Consider the following 22758-nt stretch of genomic DNA (forward strand, 5'->3'; position numbering starts at 1 on the left):
AAAAAAACAAACCTTTTTAAGTCCAGTACCGCTTCTGAAGGACTCACCAAGAGATGCAGGAGCGCTTCAATCTAGCGCACCATCGCTTGCTGGGTGATGTCCCTCCCTACGCGCTGGAATTCTACGCTGCACATGCTAGCACGCTTTTGCGCAGTGCCGAGGCGCATTCCAGCAGCTAGCTACCAAGCTTCTGTGGATCTGATTGGGCCACCATGTTGGATCTCTGCCAAGTCCTCCAAAATTTTGAGCAATCCACGTTGCTTGTGACTGAGCAGTGACAACTTTACAGTCAGCATTACAATACCACTGCTGTGTTTACTGAAGAAATCAATGTTGAAGATGGAAACCACTGGCATGATGCAAGTGGGGGAATCTGAAGATGAAAACGATCAGCGTGATGATACCAACATCAGGCAACCTGCCTCAGGAAACGCTGGTCCCAGCTATGACAAAGAACAGGACGAGGAACAGCTGGAGTTGGAGCAGGAATTGGATGCCCCCACTGCAGAGGGACAGAGCGGTGCACGTTGGACTTCCACAATTTAGCGGGAATGGACAGCAGAAGAGGAAGAAAGTGATGCTGGTGACGAATATGGTGCATCACAACAATCACAACGCTCACAAGAACATGAAGACAGAGGAGTCTGGCAGGATTCTCTGGCACACATGGCTCAATTCATGCTAGACTGCATTGAACGCGGCCCGCGCATTATTCACTATTCATTATTATTCATTATTCTGGACAACACCAATTACTGGGTTTATACCCAGTTTATACAAACACAATGTTAAAAAACTGATTGAAGAAAGTGTCAGACAGGTCAAAAATGGAACAATTCCAGCAGGCCCTTGAGGATGGAGACTTTAGAGAGGAGATTGACATCCTCCTCCTTCTCTAGCCAGTTGTACGCCGACAGACTGACTTCAGCAAACCCAGGAGGACCAGGAGGGCAGCAAAGAACACAAGCTGCTGCTAGTGCCCAAAAGGGAATGGTATTGGCAGTGTCCTTGGAGTGGGAACATTTTCTGACACCCATGCAGCAGCCCACAGAACAGCAATCGGGCAGTTCCACGTCCTCCAACACCAATCGCCTGGAGAAGATGGTCAAGGACTACATGTCAGATGGCGTAGCTGTGTTGAACAATCCATCTGCAGACAGACGGTGAGTGTGACAGCACAGAAGGACCATGGCAACTCACTCATAGTACCACAGTTTGATAGTGCTGCCCAAAAAATTATATGGATCCGTGGACCCGGGCAGTACTGGGAAGTGGGAACGCAGATTTTAGTACCTAAACACACGATACAACATGTTTTCCGGGGTCGGACTCTGAGGCACATACAGATGGTCCCGATCATCATCCTCATCATACAACTCTTCTCCTGAGTCTGACCCACCCACCACCACTGCCACCCCAACATCCCCAGACACAGACCCCTCATCGTCCTCAACATTAACTTGGGATGCTGGCCTGAGCCCGACCTCCTCCTCCACATCAGGCCCCATCATCTCCTCAATGGCAGCCCTCAATAATCGCTCTGGCGCCGGACCGATGGACACAACGTTCTCCTCCGGGGAGGGCTGCTGCTGACCACTGGCTGCTGGGGTGGATGTTATAGCTTGCGTGGGGCGTTGGCTGTTGCTGTTGTTGGGAGTGCTGCTCACAGCGGAGGTCTCTGAGGAACTCATGGTGAGCTCATATAGTGGTTGACGTTGAGTGGAGTATTACTGATCCCAGCAATATACACACTGACTGGCAGAGTACGCAATGCTATATAGTGGTTGACGGTGAGTGAAGTACTACAGATCCCAGCAAAATACACAGTGACTGGCAATACAATAGTATGGGTGGGTGAGCAGAGTACTACAGATCCCAGCATTGCTATATAGTAATGGGGTGACTGAGTGAGGGGCAGTGTACTACTGTTCCCAGCAGACACAGAGTGGCAGTAAACACAATGCTATATAGTGTGGCTGAGCGAGCGGTGTACTACTGTTCCCAGCAGACACAGAGTGGCAGTAAACACAATGCTATATAGTGTGGCTGAGCAAGGTACACAGAGTGGCAGTAAACACAATGCTATATAGTGTGGCTGAGCGAGCGGTGTAGTACTGTTCCCAGCAGACACAGAGTGGCAGTAAACAGAATGCTATATAGTGTGGCTGAGCGAGCGGTGTAGTACTGTTTCCAGCAGACACAGAGTGGCAGTAAACACAATGCTATATAGTGTGGCTGAGCGAGGTACACAGAGTGGCAGTAAACACAATGCTATATAGTGTGGCTGAGCGAGCGGTGTACTACTATTCCCAGCAGACAGAGTGGCAGTAAACAGAATGCTATATAGTGTGGCTGAGCGAGGTACACAGAGTGGCAGTAAACACAATGCTATATAGTGTGGCTGAGCGAGCGGTGTACTACTATTCCCAGCAGACACAGAGTGGCAGTAAACAGAATGCTATATAGTGTGGCTGAGCGAGGTACACAGAGTGGCAGTAAACACAATGCTATATAGTGTGGCTGAGCGAGCGGTGTACTACTATTCCCAGCAGCGACACAATGACTGGGGGGACCCTGGCTAGCGTGGCTGGAGCGCAAACTACCCTGCCTGCCTACCCAAAGCTAAACCCACAGACAAATGGCGGAGATATGACGTGCTTCGGGTATTTATTTACCCGAACCACGTGACAGTTCGGCCAATCAGAGCGCGTTCGGGTCCGAACCACGTGACCCGTTCGGCCAATCACAGCGCTAGCCGAACGTTCGGCCATGCGCTCTTAGTTCGGCCATGTGGCCGAACGGTTTGGCCGAACACCATCAGGTGTTCGGCCGAACTCGAACATCACCCGAACAGGGTGATGTTCTGCAGAACCCGAACAGTGGCGAACACTGTTCGCCCAACACTAGTCAGGATCTCAATTATAGATGGCAAAGAGCTATAGTATTTTTTTTAAACCTACGATTTTATAATACATAAAATTGCATAAAAATTAGGATGTCAGCTGTCCGATCTCCATCAAATTATTGATTGAGAAAATCCAATAAACATATTCTTTCAAAAAAATTGATTGAAAAATTGATGTTTTTTTTTTACTCGATTGTGTGCATGGAGGCAACGCAACTAACACACTGTGTAAGTTTTGTTGTGATCACGTCACAGCGGTGCTGAAGAGGCACACCGCGCAGTAGCGTTGTGGTGCGACCCTACAGTGATGCTATGAAAGTATGCCTCGCTGCCACTGTGAACATGCGTGTTGCCCTGTTAGGGCCTGAGCCCAATAATGCAGTTGTACACAGTTGTGTCCACTTTTCAGCATCTGTAACATTGATGTGTTTCTGAAAAGTGGACACAACTGCGCACAACTTTACAAATGTTATTGTATTGTATTGTACAACTGCATTAGTGGACTCGGGCCCTTAACGCACAGCATGTTGTGCATTAGTGTGTCAGCACCCATCATGCTACGCCACACTAGATGTGCCCCATAGGTATATCAGTGCATCACATTGACACGCAACGGACTAAGGACCAGTTCACATTGGCCTTAAAAACGGTTCGTTTAGCAGAGCTAAATGGACAGGATCCTAACAAAGGTGAAGGGATTCTTTGTTAATCGATAGAATCCGTTCGCATTGCTCCAGTAGGACGAATCCATTTGTCTCTTTCCGCCTATTGCACTGCAAGTTTGGCTCTGCAGCAATGGTCGCATTGACCACACACTAACAGAACGGAGGGCCACAGATCAAAAACTGATGCTTAATAAAAACTGATCCATTTTACAGGGATCAGTTTTTGTCAGTCCATTATGAACTAGACCTTAAGGTGGCCATATACCATGCAATTCAAATATCCAATTTTACACCAATTTGATAAATACTATGGGCCTGATTCACAAAGCGGTGCTAACAGTTAGCACGCTAGTGAAAAGCCCTTTATCACGCCTGAACTCAGTTTAGGAATGATAAGTTTAGGTGTGATAAGTTTAGGTGTGATAAGTTTTTTAGGCGTGATAAGTTTAAGCACCAACTGGGTTAGCACCGCAGTGCACAGCTGATCAAAAGTTTTGCGCTAGCAAAGTCTGGTGCACTTTGCATAGAGTATAATGGCGCTGCTTTGCGTGCGGGACTTTGCGCGCAATCTAAACTTATCTAAACTTATCATGCCTAAACGTATCATGCCTAAACGTATCATGCCTAAACGTATCATGCCTAAACGTATCATGCCTAAACGTATCATGCCTAAACTGAGTTTAGGCATGATAAAATGGTTATCACGCCTAAAGTCTTTAACTGGGTTATCACTGCTTTGCGAATCGAGCCCTATCAGTTGTTCCGAAAAATCATAAACTTTTTTTGTTTTCGATAAACAAATCCCATCGAATTTCCATTTGTTTGTATTCATTTTTATCTTGATTTTTCTAACCAACCAATTTTTTTTCGGGTGTTAAACAATCTTTTATCCCACAATTGCGGCAATCTTGAAAACACGTCCACTCACACATCTTTATATCTAATAAGCAGATGTAATATGCACGGTATGGATGCAATTGCTGCGCATGCCAGAGCAAGCCATTGCCACTATCGCCCAGGCGCTCACACTAAACCCTGTGCTGCCCACAGCAGCCAAGCCTCTGCCACGCTAAAGGTGGTGCTGCCCTCAATGCAGCTGTCGTCACATAGTGATGCCACATTAACACTTTGCCCACCACTGCTCACACTAAAGCCTGCATCTGCTATAACTCAAACATCACCGAACAGTGACACTGGGAGGCATTGTACAGCCCCAGGGTTGGAGGGGAAGAGTGGTACAACACTGGCAGACTATTGGGATCCTGGGGTAAGGGAGGGTGAATTAGGGGAGAGAGACGATGTGAGTAGGTATTTCTCAAAAGGATCCCATGTACGGGCGCACCTGCGGATGCACAGATTTGGGTGGCAGTGGCTTTCACGTTGTAGGTGACGGTTGTGGTGTGCACAGTTCCATCCACACATGCCATTCTGTAGTGTGCAAGCGCAGCTGTGTCCCTGCATGCGAGAGAATTGCCGGTTTACTGGTCAGTAACTTATTGCATCTCTTGCATGACAGTGCTCTGTAGCATCTGCAATCTGTTATCTATTATGTTTTCCGCTATCCTCCCTTCCCTGGTTCAGACATGATGTGGAGATCACAGATCAGCAATGTGTGATTAATGCTCCTTCATATGAGATGGAAAGCATTGGCGGTAGGAGATATAGGAAAAAAACTGGAAAGGCATAGGGAATCTTGAGAATCTCTTTAGGGACATCATCGGGAATGCTTTCTAATTACATTATAGATTACATGGCAGCTTGGGGTTGATTTCACAGTTATGTAAGTTATTTTGTATAATTGACTTGTATTAGCCATGTTCCAAAAGTCTTATGAGATCTTTAATGCTTTTAATCTGAGCTCTAATATTTAATGATGGTGGTGAAACAGAAGGCATAATTAACAAGTTACATTAAAATTACTGTTCTTCAACCATCTATAGTTACTGGGAGTTGTTAAGAAGGTATTCTCTAAATAAGATTGGTCGCAGTGTGTTGTATCATATGGTGTCCTTAATAAAATATTCTGGCTTCTGAATTAAAGGCATCCTAAACTCATGCATATTCTATCTCCCATTACAGTAGGTGCCATGACTGGAAAATGATTGATTATGGCAATATTTCATTACATTGGATTCATCTTTACGGTGGAACAAAACAATTACAACAGTACATGAGCCAATACTCTTCTGCACCAACATATCTAATGATGTGTTTACGCTACGTGTAAGCCAATTAAAGCTGCAAAGCCGGGTTTAAAGTGAAACTCCAGGCAAAAATAAAAATGTGGCTATTTGCTAAGGTCCCCAGGATTGCATATGAGGGTTTTGCCCCAGGTATTCTGAAAATGGTCTTTGCTTTAAAAATACGTGTCTTTGGCAGAGAAGAGTTTTACAACCATGCATGCAAATTTTTGGGCAATTTTTGCCAAGTACAAATTGTTGTGCAAATATGATTTCACGCAGTTATGCATTTTCTCATCTAGAGGTGTGGCTTTTAGAAGACTGGATATGTAAAACAAGAAGTTAGACAATCAAGAGCCCCCAATCGTGTATTATTGATATAATACAATGTAAATATGGTATGTAGTGAATACTACTCACAAGTATGGGTTGCCAAGACTAGGCAACCACTCAAAAAGCAAGAGGGGAGATTTGGCCTGTCCCTACTCAGGCTAAGAAGTCGCTCTCCGTAGAACACGTGTTGAACTCCAGGCCTGGAGGGCCAGATCCATGCCAGTGTTTAGGATGGACTGAGAAAGAAAGGAATGTGTTCTACCTGATGGACCACACCTTTCCTGATTCAGACCCATCAATTCATTTAAACTGTGTCAAAAATGTGTGAGGATCTCGGCCCTCGTAGCACCAGTTTGACATACCTGCCGTAGAACAAGAAAGAAGGGTGGTCACCCCAACTACCAGGTGGATAATTATCACTTAGACAATACAATACAGAGGTGCCAACCGAGTAAAAGTATGAAGTTAAAAAGGTATTAAATGAGGGGCAAGGGTGAACTTACCTCCCCGACAAAAACACAACTATTGTATAAGATCAAGAAAAACGGTGTTTATTCTTACTCCAAAAACCGTTTGCAACGCGTTTCACGGGTCTCAAGCCCGCTTCCTCAGGCTAGAATACACAAGGAACAACTTTCAAGTTGTGCACGCTAGTGAAGCGCCTCTGTGTAGAAGACTATTAGAAGACTAATTCCTTTTTTAGAAGCAGATCTCTAATGGCCACTAATGATACAAATTTCCCTAACAATCGTTTAGGAACAATTCTTTGTATGAATGATCGGAAGGGATCGGAAATGGACAAAAATCTCACATGAATCTGATCAGATTGTCGTGATTGATCCAAAAATTGGATCAATTTAATCAATCAGATTGGTTAGGAATATTTTTTTTTCCATTAATGGTCGCAAATGATCATTTCCAATCATTCTTACGAAGAATTGTTCTTAAAGGACAACTGAAGTGAGAAGATTGGAGGCTGCTATATTTATTTCCTTTTAAACAATACCAGTTGTCAGGCAGCCCTGCTGATCTATTTGGCTGCAGTAGTGTCTGAATAATACCAGAGACAAGCATGCAGCTAATCTTCACAAATCTGACAATAATGTCAGAAACACCTGATTTGCTGCATGCTTGTTCAGGGTCTATTGCTAAAATTATTAGAGGCAAAGGATCAACAGGACAGCCAGGCAACTGGTATAGCTTAAAAGGAAATAAATATGGCAGCCTCCATATCCCTCTCGTTACAGTTGTTCTTTAAATGAACGTTCGGCAAATTATATTGTTAGTGGCCACCTTAACCATTTTTTTAACATACATTTGATTTGTAGGTGAGGTCATTTGGCACTGAATGACGTTGATTGTGTACTTAGAATATTACTAATATGCTGTTATTGGTAGTATATTTATGACAAGGGTGTAACTAGAAATTGCCAGGCCCCCAGCAACATTTTCAATAGACTTCCCCCTATCCCCTTCGTGAAGTTGTGCCCATCACCCTCCTAGTCTTAGCATTAGGTAGTGCTCCCCCCTCCAGATATAATTATTTAATTTTGACCCCTCGGTAACCTCTTGTCAGCCCCCTTCCTCCCCAGATTTACCTGAGCAGTGGCAGTGGGGCATAATATTTGACATGCATCCGGTGGAAGGACAGGTCCTCGCTTCTCTCTTCAGTGCGGCCTTGCTCTGCACATCTCCTTGTGGCTCCTGTCTTTGCATGTCACGTGACATGCATCAGGAGCTGCAAGGCTGCACTAAAAAGAGGAGCGAGGGCCAGTCCTGCCGCTTGAAGCAGATATAGTATCACCCTCCACTGCCACTTGTCTGAAAGTCGCCACCACAGGAGTGGACCCCTTAGCCCCTGTGATGGTGGGGTTCACAGAGACTATAGCTATGCCCTTGTTTGCAACAGTACTTTTTCCCATAAACCAGCTATTTGTAAATGCTAATGTCTAGCCCTAACCTCCATCCAACATAAACCCCCTTCCCTACTCTTAATTCATTCCTAATTGCTCCCTAGGGGGCACTGTTATGATGAGATAGAAATCAAGGGACCAGAAAGTAAGTACATGCGGAGACTGGATGGGAGTATCATAACCCGCTCTGTATGTGTCTCCCTGCCGCTGCGCCCTCGAGCAATGCCCGCCTTGCCTGCCCGAAAAATTGGACCTGGATAGAATAGTACTATCACTGTATATGGATAGTAGCTGAGCTGTGCAGACAAGCAGAGCACCACAAAGTGGGTTCAGTTGGGCTTTAAACGGACGTGCAGAAGGAAAAGACGTTCTACATTACCTTTACACTGCTGTGTCTGCTGTGAATTATACATCAAATCTATCAGGCTCTTTTTATGGTAGGATAGGACAAACTGTGCTGCTGCAAGAGAGGACTAGGAACGTGAGGCTATGGAGAATAAGGCTGCTTCACTCGGATTATTTCCACAGCGATCTGAGCACATGACAAAGCTGATTCTCTCTGTGTGAGCTATAAATAAAATCACAGAGGCAACCTTGAGTTCTTCCATAAAGGGAAAAAATAGCTGCTTTCATATCATTTTAGTGGCTGCACTGTGAATTATTCAAAGTGCATAGGCTGTATCCAAGAATATCTGCACATCCATTCCCCTGCCCCCTGCATATGGCAAATAGTGGCTATTTTGACGGGTTTAATAAAGCTAGCCATAAATGGAAGTTTCTTAATTGTGTTTAGGTGAAATCCATTCTGTTCTGCATTGACTCATAGCTTTGTGAGTCATTGTTGAACTTTACAATGCCTATTGTTACAGTTTTTTATTGATTATAAGATCAATGAACAGCTTTTTTTAAACCAGTGTATACACGTTATCGGAGTGTCCCCCATTCTGCTTCCCACCCTCATTCCCACCTCATTTTTCCTCCATTCAATTCCCTCTCTTTATCCCGCTCCCATTCTATTACCTCTCCTCATTCCTGCCCCATTCCATTTCCCTCCTCATCCCTACATTCTATTCTCCCTCCTCATTCCTCCCCCATTCTATTTACCCTCCTCATCCCTCCCACATTCTATTGCCACTTCTTATCCCTACCCTTTCTATTTCACTTCCTCATCCCCCATTCCATTTCCCTCCTCATTCCTGCCCCATTCCATTTCCCTCCTCATCCCTACATTCTATTCTCCCTCCTCATTCCTCCCTCATTCTATTTCCCCTCCTCATCCCTCCCACATTCTATTTACCCTCCTCATCCCTCCCACATTCTATTGCCACTTCTTATCCCTACCCTTTCTATTTCACCTCCTCATCCCCCATTCCATTTCCCTCCTCATTCCTGCCCCATTCCATTTCCCTCCTCATCCCTACATTCTATTCTCCCTCCTCATTCCTCCCTCATTCTATTTCCCCTCCTCATCCCTCCCACATTCTATTTCCCCTCCTCATCCCTCCCACATTCTATTTCCCCTCCTCATCCCTCCCACATTCTATTTCCCCTCCTCATCCCTCCCACATTCTATTTACCCTCCTCATCCCTCCCACATTCTATTGCCACTTCTTATCCCTACCCTTTCTATTTAACCTCCTCATCCCGCCATTCCATTTCCACTCCTTGTTCCTCCCCCATTTTATCTCCCCTCCTTATCCCTCCCCCATCTATTCCCTCTTCTTATCCCTCCCTTTCTGTTTCACCTCCTCATGCCTCCATTCTATTCCCCCTTCTCATCCCTCCAGCATTCTATTCACCCTCCTCATTTCTCCCCCATTCTTTTTCCCCTCTTCATCCCTCCCTTAGTCTATTTCCCCTTCTCATTCTGCCATTCCATTGCCCCTCCTTGCCCCTCCCCTGTTCTATTTCCTCTCCTCATCCCTCCCCCATTCTATTGCCTCTTCTTACCCCTCACCCTTTCTATTTCACCTCCTCATCCTGACATTCCATTTCCCCTCCTTTTCAGTCCCCCATTCCATTTCCCCTCCTCATCCCTACCTTATTCAATTGCCTCTAATTTTCACCCCTTTCTATTTCACCTCTTCATCCCGCCATTCCATTTCCCCTCCTCATCCATCCCTTATTCTATTTCCCCTCCTCATTCTGCCATTCCATTTCCCCTCCTCACCCCTCCATTCCATTTCCCCTCTTCATCCATATGTTCCATTTCCCCTCCTCATCCCTCTATTCTATTTCCCCTACTCATTCTGTCATTCCATTTCCCCTCCTCATCCCTCTATTCCATTTCCCCTACTCATCCATCCATTCCATTTCCCCTACTCATCCATCCATTCCATTTCCTCTATTCATCCTTCCATTCCATTTCCCCTCCTCATCCCTCCATTCTATTTCCCCTCCTCATCCCTTTGTTTTATTTCCCCTCCTCATCCCTCCATTCCATTTCCCCTCCTCCTCCCTCCATTCCATTTCCCCTCCTCCTCCTCATCCCTCCATTCCATTTCCCCTCCTCATCCCTCTATTCCATTTCCCCTCCTCATCCCTCCATTCCATTTCCCCTACTCATTCCTAACCCTTTACTTTCTCCTTTTCTTTCTGGATTGTTTGAATTTTTTGTATGCATATTCTTTTTTTTCCGTCTTTTTGTTAAAAAGGAGCTTAAATAAATTAGACTTTCACACATTCACGCGTTATACATTGTCATTTATATTTTGAACATCCTACATACAGTATTTTACGGGTATGAATTTTACTTTTGTTTAATCCATTTGTGCAGGTGTGTATGTACATATATAAACCTATCACTTTTTATTAGCTTATTTTGGTGGGTTTAAGATGTTTTTATTCGGTATATTTTACAAAAGTAAATGTTAATATGGGTTACATATATATGTCCACAGTGACCCACCTATCTGTGTTTTTTTATTTACCACTGCCAGCTTCGTACTTTTTCCTCAAATGTTGAAGACGTACACTTGTGAACATGTGAAACTCATATGATGTACTTTTCTTTGGACCTTGTGATATATACGTAAAGAAGGACGTTTTAGGAAATCCTTATCAGTCTTTCCATATGTAATATACTAATGGTGCCCTCTCTTTATAGACTGTAATAGAAAGTTATACTGAGAGTTCAAGAATAAATATCAAGAGGCATAGGGGTATAACTACAAATCATCGGTTCTTCCATTAGGGGTTCTCATCTCGGCCCCCCTATGGTGACACCCAAAGCCTTGGGGGGAGGGGGGGGAATCTGCCAAGGGCCATAACACAAGAGTGGCCATCATGATCATCCCACCCATAACACCTCATCTGGCAGATGGTTTCTTCAGATGAAGGGTAAGTAGTTGAGGTATCCACAGCTTGGGACACCTCTGTAGTTGCAGGTGCTGCTCCCTCTATAGTTACCCCCTCCCTCCTGTTAAGACAAAGGACCTGATGCACTAACCAGTGGTAATACAGCTTTTATAGAGACCACGCACGACAATATTTCCAGTACTACCACCCTCAGTTTACCAAGAATTCCACTATTAGCACGACCCGTGGAATGCAAACGTTGCTATAGTAACGCACATTACTAACAAGCATTACCATAGCAACGCTCACAGTACATGAGTAAAATGGGTTGCGCTAATAGTGTACCTCGTGGTCAACTGCTGGCGGTGGTATCGGTAATATTGCCATGTGCTGTTTTTGCACTCCAGTAATACCAATACCTAATGCATCAAGCCCAAAATCAGGTAATTTTTCTAGCTATGTACAGATGTGCATGTAATTATTTTATATTGAGCACACTGATGATTTGGTTATACTTACCTTGTTCTTTTTGCCGTTAACCCCCTTGGCGGTATGAAAAATACCGCCAGGGGGCAGCGCAGCAGTTTAAAAAAAAAAAAAAATTTTTAAATCATGTAGCGAGCCCAGGGCTCGCTACATGATAGCCGCTGCTCAGCGGCATCCCCCCAGCCCCGCCGATCGCCTCCGGCGATAGGCGATCAGGAAATCCCGTTCAAAGAACGGGATTTCCTGGAGGGCTTCCCCGTCGCCATGGCAACGGGGCGGGATGATGTCACCGACGTCAGCGACGTCGGGACGTCATTGGGAGACCCGATCCACCCCTTGGCGCTGCCTGGCACTGATTGGCCAGGCAGCGCCGGGGTCTGGGGGGGGCGGGCCGCGCGCCGCACCAGATAGCTAGCTGCGTCCAGCTAAAAAAAAATTATGAAAATCGGCCCAGCAGGGCCTGAGCGGCACCCTCCGGCAGCTTACCCCGTGTCCAGCACGGGGTTACCGCTAAGGAGGTTAATGGTGAAAAAAATTCACCTGACTTTTCCAAATGAAATTGTTTGTGTATTTGTGAGTGCCTCCATACTGTTTGAGTGTTGCCATAGCAGCACAGTCATTGTAGCAACATTGGGTGTGACAAAATAATATTGTGAGATCAATATCTACCACTGCTTATATATTGAAAGCTAAAGTGCTCCGCTGTGCAGTCAGATCTTTATTAAACGTAACACGGTTTGTGTTGTGTTTCTGTTGCGCTTACAAAATAAGTTTTGTACTGCAGCTTAATATAGCGGTTTCAAACTCTGACAAAATGTTCAACAAAAATGTGTTTTCCTACTTTTTATAACCTATACAATTATCATATTTGCTTTTGTGCACGAGTAGTATTATTCATTTAGACATTACAACTTCCCAAAGTTCAATTAATTTACTTTAAAAGCTGCTGGTACATTTTATTCATAACTGTTGTAAGTCTGTTGTGAATGCAGCCACCGGTGATTTCTGACCTGTGCTTCACCCCAGGACTCATCAGCTGAAGTCCTGCACAGCCAGAGAATGTTTACATAAATGTATCAAGTAATGAATGTGTACACAAGATAAGCTTAACAGCAGTTTGGATGCGGGTTCTCCCTGCAGTAGAAAGAGTCAGCCCTGTGATGTAACCCTTTGGATGCTGTTTTATATGCTGTATTATATTTAATATTCTGGGTTATATTCCTCTTTAAGAGGGGGGGGGGTTCTTCTTTTTAATAAAGAGTTGACTGTGCAGTGGTACTCTTTTGTTGTTTGTTTTTATGCTGCAGTACTAGATGTAACTGCGTTGTTTTATTTGCTTGATGACTTCTTTCCTTTATTCAGCGTTGATGTATTACACAAGAAATAAATAAAAGGTGCAGATTACAAACGTAGGATGTAAAATGACTGCACAGGAGGGGAAGAGTACCTGCCTCTTGAAGCTTACAACTTAAACCCTAAAGGTGGCCATTAACTAATCAGTTCATATGATCGTCCGTGCAAATCCTATCACTGGATCGGAAAAGATCGTTTGGGCCCGCCAATGGAAAGGGGAAAATGATAAGCAATCTGATCAGAGACTAAAAGAATTGTTCTGAAATTCAGATCGACGGAACAATCGTTCATTGTCATTTGGCACCATAAACGGCACCCGATCGGATCATTTGTGCATTCAATTGTTCAGAAGATTGTACCATTAAAGGAACACTATCCAGGGCTGGTGCTGTCTTTACTGGGTGTGGCAGGGAGTTCCAAAGAGTAGGGGCAGCATGACAGAAGGCTCTATCTCCAGATTTTTTAAGGTGCACTCTGGGAGTGACCAAGTTCATAGAACTTGCTGATCTGAGGTTGTGAGAGGTGTGGTGCAGCTTCAGCAAGTCTTTCATGTATCCAGGGCCCAGATTGTGCATGGATTTGAATGTCAGCAGTCCAATCTTGAAGAGTATTCTCCATTCTACTGGTAGCCAGTGCAGTGAGCGAAGGATCGGTGTAATGTGACAGTGGCGAGGCTGGTTTGTTAGCAATCTGGCAGCAGCATTGTGCACGAATTGCAGGTGACACAGGTCCTTTTTGGGGAGGCCAGCATAAAGGGCATTGCAGTAGTCCAGCCGTGATGTGATGAAGGCGTGAACTAGGGTTGGAAGATCCTCTGGGGGAATCAGATGTTTAATCTTTGCAATGTTCTTCAGATGAATGTAGGAAGATTAAACTACAGATGAAATTTGGTTTCTGAAACTCAAATCCCCATGGATTAGTACGCCAAGGCTGCGCACAAGGTTGGAGCTGTTTATGTCTGAATTCCCAATCCTGATTGGTGTTGCTTTAGGATAGAGCGGTTTTGATGGCGAGCACTGGCTTTGGACAAAGAGAACCTCAGTTTTGTCAGCATTCAGTTTCAACCAGTTATCATTCATCCATGCCTGTAGCTCAGCTAAGCAAGAGTTTATTTTTGGAGTAGGGTCTGTTCCACCAGGTTTGAAGGACAGGTATAGCTGTGTGTCATTGGCGTAGCAGTGGTACATCAGGCCATGTCGTTGGATAAGTGTACCGAGTGGCAACATGTAGATTGCAAACAGCAGAGGGGATAGGATTGATCCTTGTGGCACTCGGAATTGTAGAGGTGCAGGTAATGCAGGTAATGCAGGCAAAATAGATAGGCAATATAATCTATTACCCACCCTGTTTAAAAAAAACAGGTAAATGTTTGATTTCATGAGGGCAGCCATCTTTTTGGTTGAAAGGAGGTGACAGGGAGCATGAGACACGGTTCCAACTGTCCTGTGTGCTGATCACCCCTCCCAATTGTTAGGCAACATGAATAACAACATAGGAAATCCCATCATGCTTTGCACAGCATCAGGGAAAAGAAGCCCGGGCAGTTTTCTTTGATGGGTGGAGCTTAGCTAAAAATACAGCTAAAAATGATGCTTTGGTAAGAAAAACAAAGTTCTGATGCTGGAAACTTTTAAAGAAACACCAAGCCTTTTCAGTTCTGCTGAGTAGAGTTTTAGTCCAGAGGTTCAATTTAAGTATAAAAATTCTGCATTGATATTTGGTTTTACAAATGTTTACTTTAAGCTGCACATAACAATATACATTTCCTCTGCTCTCAGTGCATTATTCTCCTCAGACAGCTAATTCAGAGAGACAAGCAGTTGCAGTTTAAACTAGTGAGACCCCTGTCATCTGCAAAGTATATAAAGTACACACAGGATTAAGAGATGTAGGGAGAGTGATTCCTCTCTGCCCTCATAATTCACTTGCCCATCATCTTTCATCTGTGAATTGTGAAAGGAATTTGACAACATTAACGGATGCGATAAACAGGGGGAGATGTTCAGCAATTCTTAGGAACACTTACACAAACTATTCTCATTCCAATTTAAAAAAACATGTTAATTTATATTGTTCCTTTAATGGGCACCTTTATACACCTTTATGGCTAGAGTGTGGGAAACCCCAGAATTTTATTTCCCCCTTATAACCACCTACAAATGCATGCTACTTATGGCTACATGACATACGCACACAATATTTATGGCACAGCCTAGTTGAAGTACTTGAATTCGAGTTGTAGTAACCACCCTCAATAATATAGTTTCAGAAGAAAGCATTAAGAGGATGATCACTTTTAATATGTAGACTTTTTGTAAAATTTACCAATATTCTACTAGCCGAAATCAGGATTTTTTCATGCATGCAATCATGTTCCGTGGGTGCACCATTCATTTAATATCGTTTACAATATTCACAAAGCGCCAACATGTTATGCAGCACTTGAACATTGTCATTATTAGTGGACAGATATCGAACACCATCTTGATAGTCTTCAAAAGAAAATAGTGCCCATGTAATTCTTCTTTGTACTCTTAAAGAAAGTGGAACATTTAAAGCAGTGAGGAGAATTGTTCTTGCTTCTGAAAGGGCAGGCTGGAGGACAAGAAAGTGTAAAAATGCTAGAATTTGCATGGCCAGTGACTTATTTATTTAGTGATGTTTACTTGTGCATAGCTACACTTATCCTTTAAAGAGAATCTGTACTCTCCGATTTGTACAATAAAAAATATACCAATCGAGTCACTGTGATCTCCTGGATCCCTCTTTGCCGTTTCCGCCACTCCCCGCCATGATCCTGGCTTTTAATCACCAGTTTTAGGCAGTGTTTACAAACCAAAAACATGGCTGCTAACCAGGAAGTGATGTATGTATGTATATATACCATGTTACAGTATACTATAAGTTTTTATTACATAGTGAATTTTCTGCTCTCTAGTCAGGGATTCACACAGTTTCTCAGCATGGGCAGCTCCCTCCCCACTGAGACAAGCTGAAATTGAGAGCAGAGACCTGTCTGTGAGGGATAAAAAAAGCACACACACAGATCCTGCAGGGGGCGTGGAGTTGGCGTGCATAACTTCTCCCTATCACAGCAGAGGCAGTGCATTCCTCTTTGGGTCGACAAAGCTTGACAAAGAAAATAAGATTAGAAATATTTCAGAGACAGTGCAACTAGAAAAGGCTGCAGTAATCCAGACCACATTAGAAAAGGTATAGGAATTTATAGGATAAAAGAAATAAGGCTGAACATTTTGTTACAGAGTCTCCTTAAAGCAGTCTCACTTTTGCAGTGTCTTCTAGTAAAATAAAAATCACAGGTGAGGTTTGTAGTGTTTGGCTTCTGAGATGGTTAAAACAAACTGGAGGAAGAAAACGTTACATGTTGAATACTTCCCAAGTGATGGGAAGCCTCGGAGTGATCCAGAGGCTTCCCAAATCCAGCTTGAGACCATCGCTGCTGCCCAGGACCCTCTACTTCTTCATGGATGTGCTTCCATCCATTAACGAGTTCCTCTATACTGAGCATGCGCGGACAATACTCACACATGCCCAGTACAGAGAGCCTCGTACACAGACAGAAGCACAGCCACAAGAGCATAGTTGACAAGCTCTTGCCAAATATGTTCAGGGGGATCCTGCACTGGAACGGTGTGCTGCAGGGGGATTGGAGAACCTTCTGGAGTATCCAGATGGTTTTATACTACTGGGGTAAGTATTTAATTGTGCTTCCTAAATGTGCTTCAGGTATGCTTTGTAGGCACATTGCACTAAAGTCAGAGCTTCATCCTGAGCTCAACTCTGGCATTGCAGGACTTCTATGCTATGTAGTACAACACATCGCAGATATTTTTCTTACTTTTTAAATTTTTTAAATTTTCTGTTTTCAGGCAAGTTGTTTGGATTTCGGTTACCATCGCTGAGGCTCCTGAACTACAGAAAACAGTCATTACCACAGGAGGACCCTGACGCCGTCATAGTGGATTCAAAGCACAGCGATGACTCTATGGCTATGAAGCACTTTAAATCTCCAACCAAGGAAAGCTGCAGTCCCTCTGAAGCAGATGACACAAAAGCATTAATAGACTCCAATAAGTGTTCCCCCCTGGTGAATATAACTGGACCTCTAGACCATTCTTCACCCAAGCGGCAATGGGACCAGCTATTTCCGGACATGTTGCAGGCAGGTTCTCGCTTGTCTCATGCGCGGTCAAAAGAAAGTATCTGTAGCATGAGACGAGCGTCATCGGTACACGATATAGAAGGATTTAACTTTCATCCTAAAAGTGTTTTTAGAGACCGCCATGCAAGTGAAGGTATGATTGCCTCATATTTATTAATGTTTGCTTGAGACTTGAGGACATAAGCTTATCATTATTGTTAAACTTATATTTCAGTAAGGTAAACAAAATACCTACTCTCCTCCTTCCCTCACACAGCACAACACTTGTAAAATAAAGGGGGGGGGGAGAAATGCAGTCCTTCTTTAGTTGCAAGAGCTGCTTAGACAGGTGAGTATATAAATAAACTCTTCTATTCGTGTAGAAATAGCGAAGATAAAATCCTACAGACAGGTGTTATGTTTTGTTTGAACCACATTAACATCTACATGTAGGATTTTTTTCTTGCCTGCTCCAATAAAATAATTTATTTTTATCTACATCTTGAAAGATGTCAATAATTCATATGTTTTAGTTCTCTGAGACACGGGATAGACATCGTCATTGAGCTGAGAAAAAAACACAATAAATCTACATTTTTACATTCGCTTTTAAACCTTACCTAAGATATCCAAAAGTCATTTTTAGGAGTAGGAGGATTATCTCATCAGTTTATTTTCACTTAAAGAGACTCTGAAGCGAGAATAAATCTCGCTTCAGAGCTTATATTCAGCAGGGGCATGTGTGCCCCTGCTAAAACGCCGATATCCCGCGGCTAAACGGGGGTCCCTTACCTCCCAAATCCCCTCGTGGAGTCCCGGGGATCTCTTCCGCATAGAGGCAGGGCTAACCGCCACAGCCCTGCCTCACGCGCGTCTATCAGCGCGTATCTCCGCCTCTCCCCCGCCCCTCTCAGTCTTCCTTCGCTGAGAGGGGCGGGGGAGAGGCGGCGATGCGCCGCTGATAGATGGCGCAGAGAGGCAGGGCTGCAGCCGTTAGCCCTGCCTCCACAGCAGCAAAATCTACGACCAAGTTGGTCGTTGATTTTGCAGGGGGGGGGGGGGGGGGGGTTTGGGGGTAAGGGACCCCCGTTTAGCCGCAGGATAGCGGTGTTTTAGCAGGGGCACACATGCCCCTGCTGAATATAAGCTCTGAAGTGAGGTTTATTCTCGCTTCAGTGTCTCTTTAAAGAGACTCTGAAGTCTCTAAAAAAAAAAAAAAAAAAAGTATTTTCATTTCACAAATATGTTTAATATCTTAGCCCTAACTAAACCGCCGCATTCCCGCCGCTGTAAACTATCTAAATCCCCCCTAACTCGCCCTTCTTCTCCCTTGCAAAATCCACGACTGTCTTGGTCGTGGATATTGCTGCCCTAAGCGCTTCCGTGTGAGGAAAAATTCATAAAAATTGCATAAAAATGTGTGTTCGTAAGCAAAGTTTTGCATACAGGTTTTCAGAGCATGCAAAAATGTGCATATGACTGCTGGTGCCACCTCCTCTGTCTTGTTTGTCTATGCCTAAAAACAGCCCTGCTCTCACATCCAACACTTCATATGGAAAATGATCTTCCCTTATTTAAATCTTAAAATGTTTGCTCAATAACTGGTCTCCTTATGGGATATTTGTCCTAGACACTGTAACTAATGATTCCAAAAATGTCCTCTGTCTTAAGTATAGATTTTTTTTCTAGGGAAGTTCCAGTATCCGTTCCTCTATTTTCTTTGTGTTTTCCATTTCTTTGTCCTGATTTGTACTTTAAATTAGGACGATGAGGTGTTTCATCTGTATTGATCAAGGTGGAAACTAGGTTGGTGATTCAAGGAGTTTGAAGTCTTTGTACTTTAAGCACGCTAGCAGACAGATTTCCTATTACAGTCCATTACTGTATGTATGAGAAGAGTTGCTTGAAGTTTGCCAAAGTCATTTTTGCATCAAAAATGCTATTTTTTGATTTCGGGAATATATTCGTAAAAATACAGTGTGTTTACACAATATGGTCAAAGGAAATGAATTTTTCTTTCTGATGCGTAAATTTACAAAAAAAACCCACTCATATCAGTACTTCATCATGCAGGGTATAGGAATACAGGATAATCAGGAGTTAGTTTTCCCATAAACCATAGGAGTGATAGTCTTTTACCTTACAAAAATCCCTAGTTATGCTCCCCACACACTCCCCACAGGTCACATGGTACAGGTAATGATCCAGTCCACGTCATGGAGGGTGAAGGGTGGAGCCAAGTGACGGCCATGCCTTCCTAATGACTGTCTATCAGCTCATTCAAAGCTACTTGGGAAACATGGCCTCTGTACAGATCAGTTGTCTCCTTCCCCACAACATGGACAGGGCTGGTTCTAGTAACATTAGGGCCCCAGGGCAAAATTTAGCCCATGGGCCCCCCAAAAGTCACCCCAACAGAAAATCAGCAGGGGCCCTTTGTTTCAGCTAAATTTCCCTTCTGGGCCCCTGATCCGGCTGCTGACCCTTACTCCCAATCACTTCCCAACTTATCTGTGCTTCCTGTAACACAGTAATTACAAAAAAATTAGGGCAGACTTACGGTGACTTCATGTAACAGAGGTTTGTTACTGAAGTGTAAAGGTAGAGCTATGCATCCTGCAAGGCCAGGATTTTTGTTTCTGGTTCCTTAAAACTGTTTGATAACTGTGTTCTTCTGGGTAACGGGGGTTTTACTGTATACTGAATTGTTGTACAGATAATTAATAGAACTTCAGTAGCAAAGAAGAGTCATCTTTTTATTTTCAGTTATATAGTTTTTTTTAACCATTGCATGATTCTGTCACAGTTGCAGTTTTAAAACCACACTCTGACCCATATGTAGTTAGCTTTTTCTCCTGAATTATCTCCTAGGAGATCATTTTCATCTTCTCTTTAAAATAAAATAACTATTTAGCATTTTACAATTGAAGAAGTCCCCAAATGTTGGTGTAAAGGCACTATCTAAATTATTTTGAGTATTTTCTTGCTTGTTGGTATTTTAAAATGCATTTTATAATGAGGTGTGAAAATATCACCTGGGTTAAAAAATCAGGAGAAAAAGTAAATTGCATATGGGTCTTTTAAAGTTTAACACAAAGCCGAAATAAGGACCTTTTGAAATGTCCTGCAGTAAAACCTTATCTTCAGCTTTCTTTCACTGTTTCTTGGCGGTTTCAGTGCTTCAGAAAACAGGACTATATTTGACCCAGTAGGCCGAATAGGTCAGAGACGCTCTTTTGCTCTTTTAGATAACTAAAGTTTTTTTTAACTCTTCCTGTACTGGAAAACACAAAACTCTTTTCTTTGTTATGAATGTTCTATTTCTTAGCTGTGCTACTCAAACAATCCAGTATCTAATAAGTTTATTTTTGCTTCAGGTTTGCTTTCAGCAGCCTAAATCAGATAAGTCCGTTGTGATGTCTGAACACCCCTCCCCTTTTTTTACACTGTATAAATAAGTAGATAACATAATGGGTAAGTGGTATCTCACCCCTTCCCCAAATTCAGCAACTACTACTATTTTGGGTACTGCAGCCAGCCTCCTGCAGCCAGCCTCCTGCAGTCGTGTACTGGTTCCCAGTAGTTAATGCATTTGGGAGAAGCCAAAAAACAAAATAAATCCCTGTAGGTGCACCACAGACACCACAACAAGATCTAGATAATAATCAGGGATATACTGAAGACACAGAAAACCAAAAATTTGCAAAAATACTTTTTCTTTTTAATTTTCAAAAAAAAGTGCAGAATTTTGTTTACAAAAACTTTAATCACGTAAAAAAAAGTGCATATAACTGGTTGACAAAGGCAACATCGATTTGTTTTGTGTTGATGACCCTTCTTCAGGCCTTTATATATGTTTAGATGTCCTGCTCTCATGCAGCTCTTCATTTGAATCCTCTTGTGGTGGTCTATCCTGGCTTTGTACTTGTCCAGATGAGATTCTACTGTGTAATTCAATTGTGCAGATGCTCATTCTATATATAAAGGCCTGAAGAAGGGTCATCAACCCGAAACAAATCGATGTTGTTGCCTTTGTCAACCAGTTATATGCACTTTTTTACGTGATTAAAGTTTTTGTATACAAAATTCTGCACTTTTTTTGAAAATTAAAAAGAAAAAGTATTTTTGCAAATTTTTGGTTTCCTGTGTCTTCAGTATATCCCTGATTATTATCTAGATCGTGTACTGGTTCCCAAACATCAGTCCCTCCCCCAAGGATCTCACAATCCATGTTATAAAGGGGCAGGTCTGACTGGAATTCCTGCAGAAACCACACCTCTCTAGTGACTGAAAGCCTAGACATTGTATGTTTCTTGGGAGGCATAACTGTAGCAAGGATTACAACCTGACCTGCCTCTGTATGATGTGTACTGTGTCACTGTACATACTACATTACCCATAAGGGGTCTGGTTTTATCCACTAGAGAGGAAGGGAAGGATGAAGAGGCTGTAGGTTGTTGTCATTGAGGAACTGGCATTCTAGTTTTATAGTGGACCTGAACTCTTGCACAGGACATAAGGAAAACCTATAAAAATGCACCCCGTAAGTATTTAGAGAGTTTAGCCTGTCTAATTCTCCCTTAATCTGTGCCTAATCACAACTGTAATTTGACCTGTCAGCTGTGTCACCTGGCTGCCTCGGCAGAGCAGCTAATTTGTGAACACATGATGTTAACCATATGTCTGCTTCCATAAAAGTAGACACACTGCAGATTTATTGCAGGACTTGTATCAGCTATAACAAAGATTTTTTTTCTTTAAAGGTTTAAATGCTGATGCTTATATTTTAAAGCAAAGAGGAAGTTCTGAGTTCAGGTCCACTTTAAATTGCAAATATTAAAGGTTTTTGTTATTTTTTTTTGATGCACAATGCTTACATTTACGTTACTATTAACCACTATTAACCAGACCTTGTTTCCCACTTCTAGACCAGAGCAGTTTTGACAGTTTAACTATGTCCTTATTTAGACAGAAATAACTTTATCAATACTTATGACACAGAAATGAAATTAATATTGTTTTTTTCAAGACAAACTAGGCTTTCATCGTATGCCATTTTTACCCTCGAACAATTTTGTTTTCTATGAATTTTAATGGGAAAACAAGGAAAAAAAATAGAAAAAACACATTATTTCTCAGTTTTTACCAATTCTAGTTTAAAAATAAAGTGCTACTGTAGATAAAAAAACACACATTTTGTTTGGCTATTCTTACCGCTTATCACAAAACTTACATAATGTTCCTGTCACAATTTATGGTGAAGATATTTGTTTCTGAAATAATGCTACAGAGTGTATTTTTCACTATGAACTAAGAAAATAAGTATTTGTAATGGTAAAAAAATCAATCTCATTAGCTCAGGAAACATATATTCCCGTTCACCAATTAGTGCTGCATCAGATAGTGCCAGAAATGTGCACAAGAGCAAGCCCAATCCTGCACAGCATTGCTTCTGCTACAAGAC

The 22758-nt window shown here is 42.9% G+C and overlaps 1 protein-coding gene across 10 annotated transcripts in view; it reads left to right on the forward strand.

The window, feature by feature from the left end:
• KCNH7 (potassium voltage-gated channel subfamily H member 7) overlaps positions 1–22758 on the forward strand; it is a 567276-nt gene that overhangs the window by 341334 nt on the left and 203184 nt on the right. For all 10 annotated transcript variants that reach the window (XM_068245637.1, XM_068245631.1, XM_068245632.1 and 7 more), the window contains one exon: positions 17023–17448. In XM_068245637.1, coding sequence (XP_068101738.1) covers positions 17023–17448 — 426 coding nt within the window. The remainder of the gene's footprint in view (positions 1–17022; positions 17449–22758) is intronic.

The sequence above is a fragment of the Hyperolius riggenbachi genome, chromosome 7 (assembly GCF_040937935.1).
Source record: "Hyperolius riggenbachi isolate aHypRig1 chromosome 7, aHypRig1.pri, whole genome shotgun sequence".
NCBI lineage: Eukaryota > Metazoa > Chordata > Amphibia > Anura > Hyperoliidae > Hyperolius > Hyperolius riggenbachi.